This window comes from Ruditapes philippinarum, unplaced genomic scaffold (assembly GCF_026571515.1).
Source record: "Ruditapes philippinarum isolate M1 unplaced genomic scaffold, ASM2657151v2 ctg1056_1_1_1_1, whole genome shotgun sequence".
Taxonomy (NCBI): domain Eukaryota; kingdom Metazoa; phylum Mollusca; class Bivalvia; order Venerida; family Veneridae; genus Ruditapes; species Ruditapes philippinarum.
In genome coordinates this window covers 205,179-226,382 of record NW_026859513.1, presented here as the reverse complement: position 1 = coordinate 226,382, position 21,204 = coordinate 205,179, and the positions used below count along the sequence as shown (strand labels likewise).

The window sequence follows — 21,204 nt, the reverse complement described above, 5'->3', positions numbered from 1 at the left end:
ATATCGACCTATGACTAAAGACCTAATGAAACCCACCATCAAGCTTGTAAGTGACCATAAAACATTTATTTTGCAATAAATTAAGTTTATTTATATGTATGACTATAATTCATGGCACTTAAACTTTTACAATATACAACTACTAGGTCCATTATACCTCAGACATGCTATCATCTTATTTCTCAAAAACTTAATTTTTTTATCTTCTTTCAGTTTTCAAAAAGTAACTCATTTGCCATATAGTTGAAAAATATTTGCCCCCTTTGCTATCTTTGAAATTGGCATAACTAAAGAAAATTACAATTTTGTTTGGAAGACAAAGTACTAGTTTGTTTTCATTTTGCTGCCTTTACAACACATAACTGCACATACGGCGCTACTTTCCTCAGCTGTTAAACATCTAACATTTTGAAACACATGCCTGAGATTTTAAAGAATTTGATCAATATGGATTTTGGAGGCATTATGTGCGTTTTACAATGGCATACAATACAGGTCTTACAGCGTCTTTGTAATATAATTACAAGTTGGCAATAATATTAAATGCTCTGCTCAGTAGTAGTCATAAGGTTTGAAGCTGAAAGCTACGTCTGTTCAAAAAATTGGGATGGACACCACAAAATTTCAGGTTGTTTTCTATTGCTTCCTGTGGTAAAATCTTAACGGAACACAAGCTCACAATGAAAGATCTCAAATGTATTAATCGTACACACCTTTCGCAATTTCATGATTTTGAAAGTAAATTATAACCAATATCATCCAAAGTTTACAAGGTCTTTCCTTCGTCCGTCCGTAATATATATTCAGAGGTTCTGGAATTCAAAAGAAATAAATACATAGAACATAAAAGGATAGATCTAGAAACCTCACCTGACTGGATTTCAGAAGTTTTAGAAGTTTAGGAATTCAAAAGTTAAGTTTATTTGTTGAATGTCTGAAACTCAACAATTTTACTCATATGTTTTAATCAATTGTATGTGAATCGTTTCAATATTGTTTTGTTTTACTTGACTCGGTTTATGTCAGAAGTATGTATATATATTTGCATTGTTAATATAAGAAATGAGGCCAAAAATTCAAAGGTATTCATTCACAATCAATATAAATGGTTTTGAATTAGGTAAAAAGTAGGGGTGTTAGCAAAAATGTTAAACGGCGACTTAATATCAATTGGAATACTACATTGAATAATAAATACATTTATTATTTGCACACTGGGTAGTATGTACGCATTTTAGATTTGTTGTAGAAATTATTAGCCAACGGTGTAATGATTTCAATTTGTTCCGTTGGATTTAAAATTACCATATTCAATCTTTTTTTAATATACGAAGATGCTTTATTTTTCTAGAGAAAAAAAAAACTTACTGCTAAAGTGTATCTTGTTAAATTGTTGCCTACGAGAACTTCTGTCTCCACTAATATTATTAATATTACTTTCATATAGCTTGAGTCTTTCTGTTTAATTAGATATTGTTTGAAAATATAATTGAAACGACCACAATAAGAACAAACTTTTTGATAATGTTGTTGCATTTATGTGACCTGATTGTAAATAAAAGTTGTTGTTGTTAACAAAATAACTAAGTTAAATGTTCAACCGGCCGTACTAAAAGAATTCTTCGATTTTAAAATTATTTTAGTGATAAAAACACAGTGTGTGTATTTCGTTGTACTCAACAACAATAACAAAACATTCTATTATGGATTGACTGTTATTCGAAAGGACCGTACCGTACAAGATAAGATAGCATGCAATCGAAAAAATAGATCATATCTTGACATAAAGAATAAAATATAATATTTATAATCAATCTGAAATTTCTAAGGTTTTCAACTAACTTCAGTTACCGGTTATTGTAATCTCTAATCGGTTTTAGGCAAACATATCGACCCAACACGTTTAAAATAAACGGATAAATGTAGACACAACTTCTGAAAAGGAACTTGGATACAAAAATTGATAAATAGGATCGAAGTTCTCATGCATTCAAGGGATGTATATATCGAGTATTCAAATGTAAAATATATCCTCAACGATAAGCCAATTTTACGTTAATCACAATCCTTTAGATATTGTGTTTGTGTGTGTAATTATTTTCCATTACATGTGTTTAGATTAAACAAAAGGAAGGGGAAAACGCAGTTCAAACATAATACCTTTTGTCGTTGATTCTTCGCTCAGTCTCAGCATGAATAGTGAGTGTCAATACTGTTACTTTTTTAGTTTTGTTTCAATTAAGAACTTTCAACATTCACAGTTACTTTTCTGTACGCGCCAGCTTTGGTAACATTTCATTTATTGGCAAATAAAATGATTATTATTGACAAAATGTCATGTTTCCGTGCTATTCATGGCAAAACATATAATTCTATCTCATCATGAATGATATTTATTGACACTAAAACATAGGTCCACATTTTGCATTGAAGAACTAACGGCAAGTTCCTCCCATATTCATAACCACATAAATAATAAATATGACACAGCAGGGAGTATTATATTATTGTCTACTGTTAATATTTGTTAAATATTTAGTTATGTTTATTCGTGTCTTGAAAGCATGTATGCTTAATAAAAAGGACAATTATATTTTATTTTTCAAAATATGACTTCTTTAAACCTTCTTAAACCTTTTAAGAGAAAGTCAATTGTTTAAAAAAAATTAAAAAAATAAAAGAAAGAAAGAAATCTTATTGGAAGTCTTTTGGGATACAATTTAAGTCTCCTAGATAAATTAGTTATTAACTTGCGACAAAACACTTAACGTCCACACTAAAATCGGAGAACTGTCTTTTATAAAAATATCATCTTTATCAAATTGGCGTCCTATAAGACTCTTGAATTTGATTTGAAACTGCAACAAAAGGCAAAGTGTAAAGCAAACGAGCTCAAGCAAGCTATAAAGCGCTTTTATGTGAAAAGCCCTTTTATGTGATGCTCTAACAAATTATTTTTCAATAACGAAAATTGAAGCAAATAATAATAAGGGGCGTCTCGTTTATCTGTTTAAACTTGTTCGGTCGGTTTTTAGCGTAAAACCGATTAGAAATTTCAATAACCCTTAACCGAGGCTGAATACCTTTTTAGATTGATTTTAAACATAACTTTTGCTTCTTTGTGTCAAGATACGACATTTCATTTTGTCTATAAATCTATTTTCTTCCCGATTGCATGCTACCTTATCGTGTTCGTTCCTGTCCTTACGGTCATAAAAGAATCTGTTTTATAATTGTTGTTGAGTACAACAAAAGACACACACAACCTTTATATCGATAAAAATAGTAAATGTTAAAATTCAAGGAATTATTTTAGTACGGTCGGTAAACACGGTTACTAAGTCACCGTTTTAACGGTTAACACTTTTGCTTACCTTCACATCCGTAGCAAAATCAAATCAGTTGTTATTCACGGGGGAGGAAGTGTTACACGAAGGATGGAGTTCTTATGATAACTTGTTCAGGAGTTCCTGTGATAACTGTCACGGAGTTCGTCGGAAAACATCTGTATATGCTACAAAAACACTCGTTTAAAATGGTTATTTTCATCTTTCCAAAATGAGTTTCTGGTGTTAAATTAAACTTTAATGATTAAGCTTGTCTTACATCTTGTTTTATGTGTCAAAAACTAATAAACAGGCTGTTTTTCATCGCCTCTTGCTTCAAATCTGGTAGTTTTGAGTAAAAATTCCAAATAACTTGCTAATTCACAAGTTTTGACTTGTTTATTTCTGGTCTTCATCCTTGCCATACATAATTACCTCATTATAATGAAAAAATGCAAGAAACACACTGGCAATAATAAAAGTTATCATAAGAACTCTGTGACATCTTCAGAGTTATCACAAGAACTCCGGGACATTTGAAAAAATCAAGTATAAATCTGTTAGCCGGTGCTTTATGTTTGCAATTTTGCATTATAATTAGGTAATTATGTATGGCAAGGATGAAGACCAGAAATAAACAGGTCAATACTTGTGAATTGGCAAATAATTTTGAAATTTTACTCAAAACTACCAGATTTGAAGCAAGAGGCGATGAAAAACAGCCGGTGAATTAGTTTTTGACATATAATACAAGATGTAAGGCACGCTTAATCATTAAAGTTTAATTTAACATCTAAAACTAATTTTGGAATGATGAAAATAACATTTTCTAACGAGTGTTTTTGTAGTATATACAGATGTTTTCCGACGAACTCATTGACAGTTATCACAAGAACTCCTGAACAAGTTATCATAAGAACACCATCCTTCGTGTAACACTTCCTCCCCCGTGTTATTTGAACCATCGCAAAAGGAAACAAAGATCAACAGGGAAGGGCGGCGTTCATTGAATGCATCATCTACAAAAATCGGCTACACAGAGCCCTAGGCAAATGGTCCGGTAGAGCACAAAACAGAATATATGATATAATCATTCATAAAATTTTCAAAAATCTTTATTTCAAAAATTATAAAATATTGTTTGGCCTTATATAGTTAGTATGTTAGACAGAAATCGGGAAATGAAAAAAACACATACTCCAGTTCTTTTATTAATTTCATTGGAAATAATTCTTTAATTTGTTAAATGATCAGATTTTTTTTCTGTAATAAAATGCGTTCTAACCTTTTTTAATTCCATTATTTCTTACTACGAACAGTATATTATCATATAATAAAAATTATAAACTTGAAGAACAAATTTGTCGAATATCATATAATTATGCGTTTAATCAATATAATTCATCTTCTTTTAAACCTCTCAGATATAAGTTTGTTTTGTTTATGTTTGTTCAATTTTAATTTGTAGAATTCTTCTTTTCAGAAATGAATTTAAGAATTTAACTTAAATGAAATGTTTGTTTGTCATGCATGAAAGAAACATAAAAAATAAATTAAAGAAGTTCGACAATTCTTTGGTACAGAAATCATGATGAACAAAAAAACTAATGTGGTAAATTGTTAAGAGCAATCGCTGCAAATAATATCAAAATATATAATTATCTTATTGTCAATATTTGTGAGGGAGAGAGAGAAATGGCAAATTAAGTGCTGAAAATAAATGATCTTTGGACAAGGTTTGAAAACCTTTGATATCATATTTTTTAACGTTATGACTGCTACATTATATGAAAATCTAGGTTATAGTATTATGGTTGCAGATGACATCGCAAAATAAACAGTCATTATTTGATATCTAATGAATTTGAATCTAAAATATTTTTGAAGAATAATGTATAAATTGTGCAAGTTTTAAATGTCAGATAATGATTTGTACTTATTTCAGATTTATGAACATACGAGTTTTTTACTTGACAAAGTAATTTGTACAAGAATTATTTTGACATAGTTGTATTTAAATCATTTGTTGGCCTTCGAATTGTAAGCTACGGATGATACTTCAGCATTATTGGGACATTTACCACAGATTAAATATAAATTTATAAAATCTATCAACAAGCTTTGCAGTTTTCAAAATATTCGTCTTCTAGAGTATGAATGTATTTAGGTCAATCTTGAGTTTCTTTATTTGTTTTCTTTCGCTCTGTTTGCTATGATACACTTTTTTACCCTCTTGATATCAGTGAATGATCAACAATTTAGTCAAATTCACGTCTCACTTGCTTTTGATCTCGAGTCATAAGCGGGCAGTAAATTAGGTTAAATAATAAAAATACAAATATGTTTTTATAAAGTATATCAAACCACTGTCATTGCCCTTAAATGCATTATCTATTTCATAATTGGCTTTTACAATATTCTTTATCTAAGAATTCGATGCCATTTAGTAAGAAGAACCCTCAAAGGGTGTGTCGTGATCGGTTATGACTTTCCAGATATTTCGAAAGTCTTTCTAGATCAAACATTAAAGTCTTATCAAGTCGGGAATGTTGTTTTAAGTCCACTTTGTATCTAGTGTTATGTGCAGATAAATGATGTTTTACCACCCATGTGTTTAATTTAGTTGAGCGATTCGGTTGGTACACCCTTGTTATCCAATCATCTGACCACCAATTATCAAAGTATGGAGGGTAGTAAAAATCAAAAATCTCCAAATGTGTCCGATGTACCATATCATGTGTTAAAATGGCGGTATTGCCCTGTCTACAAGTTGGCCCTACAACGCCTATATTCGGCGGAGAAAAGTTCTGTAATACTTTTATCCCTTGAGAAGTCCAGTTGTTTGTTTCAAACGTTGTATCATCATTTATACGAACTAAATAATCCATACCATCTGTATAAGCTTCTCTAGCTATTGCATTGGCAGTTTTTGTAAATGATCCGCCAATTGTCACCACAACTTTTATTTTATCAAACATTGTCTCAAGTTCATGCTTAACTGTTTCAAGGTAATCCCCTTTATCAACTCCAATGTAGATTAGAAAATTATATTTCTTTTCAATGAATTTAAATATGGATGGTATACATTTATTGATAAGACTCAATTTATTCAAAGACGGATTTTTTATATTTCTTGTCGTGGACGGAATTAGTATTCCAATTTTGTAAACCGACACATACATGTGTTTGACATTGGAATTGTTTCTGAAATTTATTGCACTATGATTTAAAAGCGATTCCTTTAACACGTCATTATTTGTTATTTTATCGCTTTTCAGTGCAAAAACAGTTGATGTGTTTTTGTTGCTCGTGTTAGACCTGTTTATAAATGACATACGGTTTACATTGTTTTCTGTAAGCAACGTTTTTACTAATGGAAAGTTCAGTCTTGTGAAGCCAACTATAACAACACTAGAGCAAGCAATCAAAACCAGCATTGTTTTGATTTGATTTGATCTGTTGTGGAAATTAAACATTTTGTTTCTTTCCAAAACCAAATTTTTGATATACAACTGTACTTCTTCTCAAATTACATATAATAGAACATACATTCGTGTGTGTATTACATAGAAATTTTTATTCTAGGCTGTGTTATAAATAGTGTTATTTCATTTTGTAATTTGCACTCGGCTTCATGAAAAGATTGCACAATGATGACACTGTATCTTTTGAAGAATCCCTTTCTCATAGACGGAAAGGAAAAGAACTTTTTATCCGCATCTTTTGCGAGGAATTTTACCTTTTGCTATCATCAACTCATAGTCATTTGAATTCTGAAATATTGAAATACAAATGTAATGGTACCATTCAATTAAAATTAGTATGAAAAGAATGAATGTAAAGGCCCTGTCACACTAGACTGCGCTTATACTGCGTTTGCACGGCGTTGTTAAATTTAACAAAGCGCAGCGAGATCGAAAGAAAAAACCTAATATTTTTGATGACATTGAAACTTCACGGCGTCCTCACGGTGATCATGGTGTTGCTACGGAGCTTCCACGGCGTTATAACGCGTTACGGTGTTTTAATTGGCGATTATCTGCGTTTAAACTGCGCTTCTACTGAGTTCTTTGCGCTTCCACTGCGCTTTCACGGCGCTTACACGGCGCTCTCGCGACGTTCACACTGCGCTTATATCGTGCTACATATACCAGCTATTACTGATTCTGAATAGTCGTGTACCTGCTGCAACTGCATGCGAGCAAGCAACATTCCAGCTTGCTGCCGTTCATGATCCATGGTTAAAAGGACATTTACTTTCAAACACATTTTATATATGTACAGTAGAAACCCTCTATTAAGGCCACCAAAAGGACTGGATTAAAGTCACAGTGATCGTAATTGCGGATGGTCTTAATTTTAGCTATTATTATCAAGACATATATGTTTCATGACCACTTTATTTGATTTTTTATGTGTAATCATGTTCAAACAATTATATTATAACCTTCACATATTACTATAAACTGATGTTATAATTTTTCAATCCTAACAAGAACTTAAGACTGAAGGTATTTAATATGAAAGATTGATTTTCATAGGTCTTATTTCATGTACATAATTCACTTATTAATTAGGAAATTAATTCCTTACAATATAAAGTTGCAGTAAATAACATAATACCACTCTGAAGTTCATTTTCTCACCTTTATACAATTTTTCAATCATAACAGTTGCATCACCTTGTTTCATCAAGTACCATGCTTTGAGAATTCAAGCAGATGAATAACAATAAACTCGTGATCTAAATATGTATTGACTGGAATATCATTGGTCTCAATAGTGGGGTTAAATAAATAAAACAATGAATTGGAACTGAAACTGGTGGTCTTAACAGTGGATAAGTGGTGTGGTCTTAACTGTAGACCATGCTACCATTCACATATATAACCGAAAATCTCGTTCTTTTAAGAATTGGTCTTAATACAGGGGTGATCTAAATTCCGGAGTGGTCTTAAGTAGGGATTCTACTGTTCTGCATTCTGCAATATCAGATGCACGCAGTAGAATCGCATTGAGAGCGCAAAGGTCACCGTGACAGTGCCATAAAGTCGCAGTGAGAGCGTTTGAGAAAAGTAAACACCGTACAAGCGCCGTACACACGCAGTATAGTCGCCGTAGAGACGACGCACACTCTCCGTACAAGCGCCGTGGCTAACCATGGCGTTCATTCGCCGGTCCTTATGCGCTTTCACGGCGCTCCTGTCGCGTTGTAGGAGATGCTACTGAGTTGCTACCGCGTCCTTACTGCGATCCCACTGCGCTCTTATCAGAACGCCGAGTGGTGCGTTTGTTTTGAGCAATGCTGGGGTGATGCTACGGCGATGTTTGCGGTCTTACTGCGCTCACCGTGGCGTTCTGAATTTTCTTTGGACGCCGTGACAACGCCGCTCTAGTGCAACAAGAGTTAAAGCTTGAAAAACTACCACAAGTAAACTTCTCATACAAATTACATATTTAAACCAGTCATACAAACTACATATGCAAACTCCTCATACATACTACCTTATTATGTAAACTTTTCATACTAACTACATATGTAAACTTTTCATACATAATGATTATACATATTTAAACTTTTCATGCTTACTACCGATGTAAACTCCTCATAAAAACTACATATGTATACACATCATACATAATAACCATGCTAACTTCTCATACTTGTTGCAGATATAAACTCCTAATAGGAAGAACATAGGAACACACCTTGTAATTATTACACATGTGAATTCCTTACAAGTAAAATGGCTTCCTGCGGTGAACATTTTAATGATATACAGATATTTCATTTCACTATTTTCAACATTATTTGGAGGGAATAAATAAACATTTGTATCAGGAATATAGTTGACAATTGAATAAACGATCAATATAGAAGAAGGTCTTTGGAAACTAGTGACCGTTGAAGACCGGAGAACGTCGAACATAAAACAATTAATTCTTTTTAAGAAAATGATTAAATAGGCCTACCATTTTATCAATAATTTCGAGCAAAAAATAAAGTAAACACACAAGTTTACGCGGAAAATATCTCTATTTATTATGGCAGATACCACTACGAATATTTTAATTTTGTAGATTTTCAGTGTAAACAATTTATTGTTTGTAAAATTAAAATAGATAATAAAGAAATATTGATAATAATCAAACACATCATTCAAGTTTTTCCACCTTAAACGGTCAAATAATTATAGAAAATTAGAAATATCCCGTAATAGTTTTTTGTTCTTAATGAGGTGTAATTCGAACTAATTCAATACATGTAAATCCGTAACGTACCGGCAAACGGTATTTAGCTAGGATTTCGAAAAGGTCTTTTAACCAATCATGTACGGTTAACAGATCACATGCTCCTCCATGTACCGAAAACAGGTCACGTGCCCCTCCATGCCTCAAAAGTTAAACGCGTACCAATACCCTGCGGTTTCCAGACCGCAGGGAATAAAATAGTCTTATGTAAAAAAATATAATACAAACTATATATGCTAACTTTAACACACTGCATATGATAACTCCTTATTTTTACTCCATGTGTAAACCACTTATACAAAGATCATAACTATGTAATCGCCTCATACTTACAACATGTAAACTTATTATGATAACCACACCATACAAACTGCATACACATGTATAAACTCCACATACAAACTTCATAAACATGTGAAAACTCAACATACAAAATGCATACACTAATCATATGAACTACAAATTGAAACCTATCATACAAAGTACATATGTAAACTCCTAATAAAATCTATATATATTTACTTGCATAATTGCATGTAAACTCGTAATACAAACTATATTTCATCTAGTAACACAAACTACATAATATATAAACTTTTAAATACGAAATTACATTTTTTCAATAAATAAAAAAGACAACAGCAAAAACATCCTCAAGAACAACAACAAACAACAAAAACAGAACTACATGAATTTACGTTAACTCCTAAAACGAACTGAATATTTCAACTATATTTCAAGTATATAACAACTACATACGTAAAGTCCTAATACTTGCTACATATATAACTCACTACAAATGTTCAAACTACATAGTTAGGAAATAAGGATGAGGTAATGATAAAAAGATGTCTGTAGTTTTATTCTTTTGGTGCTTGTTTTGATACCAAAGGCCTTTGAAACTTTTGTATGTAAGATCATAGAGTATTTTTTGAAGAAAATAGTAGAGGAAAGGAATATCAATTAGAAAGTTTGGTAAAGAAAAGCTAACAACACATTCGCTGTTTTGTGTGTGTGTTTTTACCCGATGCGTCTGGTCCATAATCATTATGTTATCCGCAGACTATTCTAGCGGCCGTAAATAAACTTCTGTCTTATTTTATGAATTAAAGCATTCATTTTAAAATGTTAGAAATTGGCATTCGTAATATTAACAATGTCGAACCCTATGAAATTGTCAATGTAAATATTGAAAACAGCGTTAACAGCTTTTTTTTTTGTTGCAAGGAAAACATCAATAAATTCAAAATAAAAGAATAAAAAACAATATTTAACTACATTTACAAACACAAAGGAAACGACGGTGTTGAACTGACAGAACAGATAATGTTACATTTAAAGTGGTCTTCAGCTTTTCTAAAGGTTAAATATGTTATTTCTTTGATAAATCTTTTCATATAATTGTCAAATTAAAATAATTAAGGCAGAAAATGAAATTTGCCTACGACAAAATACGTAAACAATTCGGAAACACCCCGATACCTCTTAAATACCTTTCCGCTCTATATACATTTTGTTTTTAAAGCTGCATGCCTCCAGATGAGCCAAAATATTTCAAGAAAGTTAAACTTGAGAAAAGTATAAAGCTTCTAGATTCATGAAATAATTTACATGCAATGACTGATTTTGCAGTATTTACCATCATATTTCTACTGCGTTACTAACGCAGTAAGGGCTATTTTGCTTATATTGACCTCTTTTGTGGTAATTCACGTGGACTGCAAGTGCTGTTTGCATTGTGTAAATTATTTGTTTTGTTAACTTCGCAATATTTTACTTTTAAATACAGTTTCAAAAATTTCATGAAAATTAGCAAGAATCTTGAGACATGCTGCTTTAAAAGCGGTTGATTTGTTTCCCGATCTGATCTTCTTTTGTTAGAAACGAGCACTTACTCGTAATAAATTGGTCTCCGGACGTTGTTTTAAAGAAGGCTTAACAATGATATGAGCTGCGCCACGACAAAACCAACATAATGGGTTTGCGACCAGTATGGATCCAGACCAGCCTGCGCATCCGCACAGTCTGATCAGGATCCATTTAGTTGGCTATCAGTTTCTCTACTTGTTAAAGGGTTTGTAAGTGAACAGCATGGATCCTTATCAGACTGCAAGGATGTGCAGGCTGGCCTGGATCCATGCTGGTCGCAAACGCATTATGTTGGTTTTGTCGTGACGCGGCTCATATCATGTACTTTTCCAAGTTAATATTACTGAAAGTCTTAGTTTGAAACAACATATTTTTCCTCCAACAGAAAATAAAAACTGGAGCTCGCTTTAATGTAAAAAAAAAGAAATGAATAGAAAGACAACAGTACAGGCATACACATTTAATACTGTAGTTGATTTTTGCTGTTTTTTTATAAGCTGGATATTCTAATAGGAAATTGAGCCCGGCATTATTATCAATATGTTTTTAAATTAGGCTGTAATACCAATGTGGAAAGAGATAGCAGAAGGTCATTAATTATTCGGGTAAAGTGATTTCTAATTTAAAATTAAAAAAGGCTGATTGTTTTTTATTTTGTTTTTTTTCTGACATAAGTTACCATTTCATAATAACTAACCTTTAATCCACGATTTTAACAACATGCATACATGTTTATTCTGTATGCTAATTGAATGGTAATATGTAAGATCGTGGTTATGCATCTTAATAAGTAGAATAAATATCAACAATCATGAATTTGAATTAGATACTTAAGTACAATACCCTTTTCTTGCATAAATTTCTTACAAAACGCATAAAAATGAGACGTTTATTATAATGAATGTTCCTCCTGCCATTCCTTAAACCTTGGCCTTCTGGGACCGAAAGAATTTGGCCTTTGTCAAAAGTAAAGAGACAGGCTAGCCTGTAGATCCATTAAGTCCGACCGCGATCTGAACTGTTTCTACCTCATTTTATTTAAATTTTGATTTTGATTTTTTTCTTAAAACTTAACTTAGTGCAAATATTAAGCAGGGCAACACAACCAAATTTTAAGCAGGGCAACACAACTACAAAAGTCCAGCAGGCATGTACGATAATGAAGGAGAAATAACACAACTACTGTAACGCCGACGATTATATCTTTTCAATACCTTATGGCCATTCCCAGTCCTCATTGTTGAAGATAAATATATACCTCTACGAAACAATTTATATTGCTTTAAAATCACAAAGTCATTAAACATAATATAAAATTAACACAATTACAATGTAAATAAAATTTGTCTAGTGTTTAAAATCCCTTTATTAACTTTATAAGTAACACTTTTGCGAAAAGGAGATTGACGAAAAAGAGTAATTTTTTAGGGAAAGTTTTTTAGTTTTTTATTCACGTATTTATCTATTTATCTGATTTAACCCTTTCCCGGCTATATATATTATATGAACTTGTCCCTCTTTCAATCAGGCCAAAACAATGCATCACTTTTAGGGAAATTTTCACTGTAGTGATTGAATAGGGAACAAAGCAGAACATGATCAGATCGTAAGGATGTGCTGGGTAGAATCTGATACCGCAAGCTTGCTTAGATTAAATGATAAAAAATACACTATTTAGGTTCTTACCCATTTTCAGGTAGAATAATTCCTGTGCTTTATCGACTGAAAATTTAAAAGAAATTCTTCGTAATATTCAATGTCAGCCAATGTCAATTTGTATTTAATCAAATATTTTAATGCAAGAAACTTTAATAATAATAATAATAATAATAAAACAAAATACCTGAAATCGTTTACATAATTTTATTGAGTTGTGCCTTTATCGTGTTATTTAAACTATGATAATTAAATTAATTAATTAATGAGCTATATTACATACCAGAATTTGTATTTCAATTTCTGCATTCTATGGTGCGCTCTGATATTAAGCATAATCCGTACGCGTTTTCGACTTCCTATTTCACGATTTGTTTTAACTTTTTATTTTCTATTTCACTTTATGTCTCTACATCATCAGCGTTATCAGATATTTTTTACCGTTTATGCTCGGACATAAAATATACGAGTATGATCAAGATGTAAACAAATCGTTAAAATATTCAATACATGCTTCAGGCCGAAACGTGAAAACTGATGTTTTAAACTTGTTTTTGTCTTCATATCATTTTATATCTATTAGTACTATTCGAGGGAGTGAATCGTTTTAGTCGGGTGAATTTAGTTAAACGTTTTCAAATGTACATCGAGTGTCATCTATTTAATTTGCCTGTCCTGAATGATCGGCATTCCCCGGAAATAAATCTATAAATTCTAATTGATGGATATTCTAACGTAAATTATTTACAATTGAAGGGCACATGAGGTCTTCCTCCACCATAACACATCAGTAAAGCTTGAAAGTCGCCATCAATGACCTTTACTGTGTTGGTGCGACCTGAACACTCACCCTTAAAAACGCCCCAAAACAGAACAAAAACCCCCAAAAATTCAAAACAAACAACAAAAACAACAACACAAAACAACAACAAATAACAATTAGTATAGTAAAAAACCCTAACAAGAAACAAAAACCACAACAAGCAAACAACAAACAAAACACAAAACAAACAAAAAACAAAACAAAACAAGAAAAAAAATTGACCTAGACCGTAAATATAACATAAATATTTTGTCAATTTTTCATTATATTTAAATTGAAAAATGCAAACGTGTTCCTTTTGCTTTTGTGCAGACAGTAAAATTGTTAATATCAGGTCATGCTCATTTACTATTGTTATTCGTTGAATAGTTTTAATACCTTAGCACGCTTCGCTTTATATTTTTTGTCCATTTTTTTAATAAGAACAAAACCATTCATCATACATAGGGAAAATTGACTAAATTACGAAGAATGCAGACCATGGTCAGGCGGCACGGTGGCATGGTATGAATCAAATGCCAGCTGGCTAAGGGTTAAATAGCAAATGCTTATATGGAAAATAGTTGTAAATCGGTTAATTGGCGGCCTCATATTACTTTAAAATTATCTTGATTTTACTTTATAGATATTAAAATAGTTATTTTGATTTATGACAAAGGACTCTGAACGAACGTGTCGCTTTCGTTTCAACAAAGTTGATGGGGTTTAATCTGATAATATTTTAGAACATATCGTCATCATTGAAGGTAACCCGAAAGTGAAAAAACAAAAGCACCGCAAAGGCGGTACAATATTTGGCCTGCTACAAATTTGCGTAACCAATCAAAAGTTATCGTCAAATAAGGGAGGAGACCTATTAATGAATCATGTCCGAATATTTAAATCTTTTCCCTATAAGTATACATTGAATTAGTGGCCCCGAGGCGGTGCTCATTTTAATCCCACGGTTATGATTAATAAATATTTTTCTAGAAGACAACAAGGGTGTCCTACTAAAATATCTATGCTTTGGAAATTACAGTTTTGCAGAAAAAAGGTTCTTAAGAAAGACATGTTTACTTTATTATCTTCAATGTTGTTATATTTTTCGGGTACTTCGGGATCATTGATACCAGCAACTATTAAGTGTTGAGAATTGAGTTATGCTCAAGCTGGTGCTAGGGGGTGTGACGAATGTTGCATTTATTCATTATCCCTGATGTACAGACTTAATCAAACCGAGTCTGCAATTTTCATATTATTATGTTGTGATAAATGCTTCCGAGGGATCACTTTGTTTCCAGATTTTTAGTAAACAAATTGTCCCATAGGGTCAAGTTTAAAAAAAGAGTCTTTAAAAGATACAGAGCGGACATTATACGAAAGGGGTATCAGTGGTCGAGTTGTTAAGGTCGTTGACTTCAAACCACTTGCCCCTCACTGCTGTGGATTCGAATCCTGACAATGACTTTGGATTCTTTTGTGTGATGAAGCTATCCAGCTAGCTTACGGAACGTCAGTGGTTCTACTCAGGTGCATGTTTGTGCACGGAAAGGCACCTGAGGTCTTTCTCAGCCAATAAAGCTGGAACCTCGTCATATGACATATGCTGTGTCGATGAGACGTAAAAACCAATAAAAACAAACTGACATTTATCCTGCTTTGGGAAAGCCAACTCCTGAACTGTCCACATCCTTTGTTAATGATAAACATTTCTGCCAAGTAGTAAACATTCCCTTCCCTCGATTCAAAAGATACAGAGCCGACACGCAATTGCTAACGGACTGTCGGCCGAAATAGTTTCGGACGTATTAAAACACACTTCAAATGTTTGTCGTGGTGAATTTGTTACCAATATGTTGGACAAGGTATCTCAGATTATGTTGTGTTTTCTAGTGTTATAATCTTATACGTTCGCCAGTAGTTTAAGCGGTAAAATGAAATTTACACAATTTCTAGTTCGGTAATACCGTTTATTCACGCGCCTGAACTGACCTCAGTTTAGGTTTTTTGTTTTCAGCACAATCACCAACCTGCGGGAAGATAATGAAAAAATATTCACGTACTCTTAACTAATACGATTATTTCATCGTTGTGACTACTTTCTTTTGTGTGCTGATATAAAACATACTTATGACCACCAGGATATCTAGAATTAAAACGTTTCATTTTTTTCTGTGCTTAGTATCTGATATCACGTGTGCACGCAAAAAATGTACATGCGCAGGTGATAATGTTACTTGGCTACGCGACCTATTTTACGTGCGCATGTATACCTAATACATCGCATGCCCGTGTTATTTATATCGCAATGCCACGTAACAGCGTACTATTGCATTTGAAATATTATCCTTTTTTCCCGATGCGTGTCCTATAATTGGATATAATTAACTTACAAAATATATCACAAACAGTTAATCGGCTAATGTACACATCAATTTATTTAATATAATAATAATTATGTTTCATAAAATGTTTAGAAATATGGAATAAGAAAGTTAAAGTAACATAATTATTTGTATTTGTGCTCCTGACGTAGTAGCTGTAACTATAGAAACACAAATTATAATTTTACAAAGATAACAATAAGGAATATTCACAGTTCATAAAATAGTTTTTTCAAATTGGTTCTGGTTAAGTGAACAACTGGGTCCTGGACAATAATGACAAAATTAATTCATAAAGAAAACTAGAATTTAAAACTTTCATAAAATAATCTTGCTTTTAAATGGTGTTTGACAGGTCGATACTTTGGCCAACATCATTCCTTATGATGATTAATAACGGAAACAACCGCACATAAGTGTTAAACAAGCATTTACCATGAATGTTGATGATATATATGCATAAGAATGAAACTAACAGAACAAAATAAAGATAATAAAGAAGATAGAGATAAAACTAGAAACGATGTGAATATAATAAATGATACATAGATGGACTTTTAATATACTCTGATTATATAAATTGATCAAAGGCAAAAAGTGTAAAATACATATATATGCATAAGAATGAAACTAACAGAACTAGATAAAGATAATAAAGAAGATAGAGATAAAACTAGAAACGATGTGAATATAATAAGTGATACATAGATGGACTTATAATGTACTCTGATTATATAAATTGATCAAAGGCAAAAAGTGTAAAATACATAAATATAATGTTTTCATTTCTTTTGAAAAAGGCAAGTGCACTATGCATGCCAAAAATTGTTGCGTGCGTAAATTTGAATTTTTCGCGGCATGTAGCAGGTCAGTATTCTGATCCGTTTTATAAAGATAAACATGAAAGAAACACCAGTAACACTAAATATACTTCAGCGTGAACCTTAGAAGAGGACGATACGGTTGTCCCTTGATTATTTTCTTCCGTAGATGTACTGGGTATTTCTGTAGTTGATGTGTTTTTTGGAAACTGAGAGTTTGTAGTGGATATATTTGACGCAGTTGATAAGGAGGTTTTTGTCACAAGATTTGACACAGAAGACAATGTTGTATTTGTCATTGGATTTGACGCAGTTGAAAAGGAAGTATTTGTTACGGAATTTGACGTAGCTGTCAAGGTTGTAGCTGTCACGGGATTCGACACAGTTGACAAGGTTGTGTTAGACATGGGAATATACGACGAAGATCGGCTTGAAAAGGTAGTAGAGTAAATGGTACTTGATCTTGACTCAATCGTTGACTGTGTGGTAGAAAAGCTTGATCGTCCTTTTGTTGCTTCAGTGACAGGTGTAGCTGACGTTGTGTCCGTGGTGTTCGAGTCTGTAACAGTTATAGTGACATTCACATAGGCATGTTTTGGTGGGATTCCGCTGTCCTTTGCAATTAATTCTAATACCGTCTTCCCAAGCTCAAATGGACTATATTTAACAGCTATAACTGCAGATGTTTTCGATTTCTTGATGGTGCTGAAATATTCTATATTATTGTTTCTGAAACTGAATTCAATTTCGTCTTTATCAATATCATATGCATGACAGAACCAACTGCTTGTGACTTTGATACCTTCACATTATACGTTGTCGAGTTAAACCGTGGCGGATACATATTACGAGGTCCATAAATAAACACATAATCTATCTCAACTTCTGAAACGATGTGAATATAATAAATGATACATAGATGGACTTATAATATACTCTGATTATATAAATTGATCAAAGGCAAACAGTGTAAAATACATCAATATAATGTTTTCATTTCTTTTGAAAAAGGCTAGTGCTCTATGCATGCCGGAAAAAATGTTGCGTGCGTAAATTTGAATTTTTCGCGGCATATAGCAGGTCAGTATGCTGATCCGTTTTATAAAGATAAACATGAAAGAAACACCAGAAACACTAAATATACTTCAGCGTGAACTTTAGAAGAGGACGATACGGTTGTCCCTTGATTATTTTCTTCCGTAGATGTACTGGGTATTTCTGTAGTTGATGTGTTTTTAGGAAATTGAGAGTTTGTAGTGGATATATTTGACGCAGTTGAGAAGGAGGTTTTTGTCACAGGATTTGACACAGAAGACAATGTTGTATTTGTCATTAGATTTGACGCAGTTGAAAAGGAAGTATTTGTTACGGAACTTGACGTAGCTGTCAAGGTTGTAGCTGTCACGGGATTCGACACAGTTGACAAGGTTGTGTTAGACACGGGAATATACGACGAAGATCGGCTTGAAAAGGTAGTAGAGTAAATGGTACTTGATCTTGACTCAATCGTTGACTCTGTGGTAGAAAAGCTTGATCGTCCTTTTGTGGCTTCAGGGACAGGTGTAGCTGACGTTGTGTCCGTGGTGTTCGAGTCTGTAACAGTTATAGTGACATTCACATAGGCATGTTTTGGTGGGATTCCGCTGTCCTTTGCAATTACTTCTAATACCGTCTTCCCAAGCTCCAATGGACTATATTTAACAGCTATAACTGCAGATGTTTTCGATTTCTGGATGATGCTGAAATATTCTATATTATTTCTTCTGAAACTGAGTTCAATTTCGTCTTTATCAATATCATATGCATGAATTGTAATAATTTCAGAACCAACTGCTTGTGACTTTGATACCTTCACATTATACGTTGTCGAGTTAAACCGTGGCGGATACATATTGCGAGGTCCATAAATTAACACATAATCTATCTCAACTTCAGAATCGTCTGTAGGAGTTTTGTCTGAAGAAATATCTTCAACATAATCTAAAAGGTGAAGGTAGAAAGTGTTACCGATATGTGTTGTCTGCCAAACATTTTTGTCAACAAGCAATTCTTTTCCGTTGCTATAAAGATGCGCATGTAGCAAAAACTCTTTCATTGCTGGGTCAGGACTGGTGAAAGTATTTTCAAGTCTGGTGTAGAACCAAACAGACAAATTTGTTTTTACAGTAAGTGTGACGATCTTATAGTTCTTACTTGAATTGAAAACAGACACATTTACATTAGTAACGTTTGCTGTATCAACTTTGAGAACATCGCTGCCATTTGCACTGTTGTATAACTTATCAGGCAAACCCTCGTTATCAACTTTGTCATTGACAAGGAAGTCATCAATTCCATCATCTTCTGTAGATATGCCAATTCTTACAAGGTGAACTAATTCATGATAACCAAGATCATCTAACAAGGAAAGCTGGGGGTCGCCTAAAGGATTAATATTTTCAAACGAGGCGCTGTAGTTGTAAAATGTTCCCATTAACGTTGATGTCATTAACCATCTTGCTGTTTTAGTTTCAAAAGATGATATATCCCCAAAATTAACTGCCAGTGATGGGGAGATCGGATGGTTGCCAATCTGTGCTCCAATTATTTTGAATGTTATAAGAAGACCTTTTTCGTTTTCTATTATTTCTGGTTGTCCTGATGTTATTTTTAAAGCTCTCGCTACGCCATACCCATTGTTCATCACCATTACAGCAAGACTAAATGGCAATATAGGTTCTTTTTCTGGCGTAAGTGGGTTGTCACCTTGCACGTATTTTTCGTGAAAGTAATGCACAACAAGACTTGGATTCGGTTTCACATTAATTGTATCAGGTAAGAGAGGTACAGAAAACTCTGAGCCTCCTACACTGTAAGATAACCGTCCACCTATATCATACTGAGTATCGTCTTCGGGGGCTGCATTACTGTATGGAATGATCAACCATTCTGCGGAGCCAGACATATCTTTTCCCAATGTGCCTGTACCATCTACTCCACTTATACCAATCAATGTTGGTTTACCTAGATTAATCAAGAGATTTGAAATTAATACAGTAATAGAAATTTCCATATATAAATTGGAACAGGGTTGTGTTTGTTTTTGTTTTATTCACTAGCGTGACAGTCAGCTGTCTGACGTTAGGCATTGTCATAAAATGAGAACACTTATAAGAGTTCCTCTTTTGTTTTACATTTGAAACCGGGTACTGAGGTCATCAAGCCATTTCAGAAGAACAGCTATTTTATCATTAACCTTTAATCTACGTGTTTTATATATAAATGACAGTACACATATCACATTTACTTTCGTTCTGTTCTGGTCGTTATTCTCGTGTTAAGTGAATACAAAACACTTTCTCTATACTGATTAAATAAATGATCTACAACAGACAGCCCCAACAAATAAAACCCCCACAAAAACCGTCCAAATGCAGAGGCTGGTTTTCCTAAGTATAGTGGCGACCAAAATAAATCATCTATAAATTATAATATAGGCGCAAATGTTTCTTGCACTCCCAATTAAATTTGGTATTGATATATCTATGACTGATTGAAATAGAACAACTGACTTATCGTTAGCTATATTGTATGTTATCATTTATTTATTAGTTTAAGTTATTGAATAACACAATAGTATCAGTTACAGTTTAGTGTATGACATTTTAACCTCTATAACACATATTATTTTGAATAATTTAAATAACATTTTTATTTTCAGTTTTACCTATTGAGAACTTGTCATTTAAAAGTTCCCCTGATCCGAAAGTCTCCTTGATTTGAATTTCAACATTTATAGATTCTAAGTCGGAATTTTCGCCATTTTCAATCTCTAATTTGGCATTGAACGCGTCTCTGGTAAGGACAAGTTCCTGTACTATTCGTACCCTGACACGTGCGCAAACACCGTCATCTTTCTGTGAGCCTCCGCCAGACGATATCTAATCATTAACAAATTTGACTTCATTTATTTCAGTTCCTGATATTATATGAAACATTTTATTTTGTATCATTTAAAAATTATTAAATGTAATTTCATGAATGCCAAAACAATGGATGTAAGCATGACTATTCTACTTATCTTAGCAGCTTGAATGTTTGAAGATTCTAGT

General features: G+C 32.8%; 2 protein-coding genes across 3 annotated transcripts in view; both read right to left on the bottom strand.

Annotated features, from left to right (window-relative positions):
* Nucleotides 1-5,667: 5,667 nt before the first annotated feature.
* On the bottom strand, nt 5,668-13,697 carry LOC132756770 (uncharacterized). Of its 2 annotated transcripts, XM_060747907.1 has the most exons (3): nt 13,387-13,697; nt 13,134-13,169; nt 5,668-7,099 (listed from the first exon to the last, which is right to left on the bottom strand). In XM_060747907.1, the coding sequence occupies exon 3, from the start codon at nt 6,800-6,802 to the stop codon at nt 5,786-5,788; it is 1,017 nt and encodes a 338-aa protein (XP_060603890.1). In that variant the 5' UTR covers nt 6,803-7,099; nt 13,134-13,169; nt 13,387-13,697; the 3' UTR covers nt 5,668-5,785. The 2 variants fall into 2 exon arrangements, with proteins under 2 accessions (XP_060603890.1, XP_060603891.1); XM_060747908.1 differs by lacking the exon at nt 13,134-13,169.
* Nucleotides 13,698-16,323: 2,626 nt separating this feature from the next.
* LOC132756769 (uncharacterized) overlaps nt 16,324-21,204 on the bottom strand; it is a 51,780-nt gene continuing 46,899 nt past the window's right edge. Inside the window, exons 33-34 of the mRNA XM_060747905.1 lie at nt 20,820-21,033; nt 16,324-20,116 (exon numbers count right to left, since the gene is read on the bottom strand). Of these exons, the coding sequence (XP_060603888.1) occupies nt 18,213-20,116; nt 20,820-21,033 (2,118 nt within the window). The 3' untranslated portion in view covers nt 16,324-18,212. The remainder of the gene's footprint in view (nt 20,117-20,819; nt 21,034-21,204) is intronic.

What these genes read in the sequence shown, in the direction of transcription:
- LOC132756770 (XM_060747907.1), bottom strand. Translation starts at nt 6,802, where the DNA reads ATGTTTAATTTCCACAACAGATCAAATCAAATCAAAACAATGCTGGTT.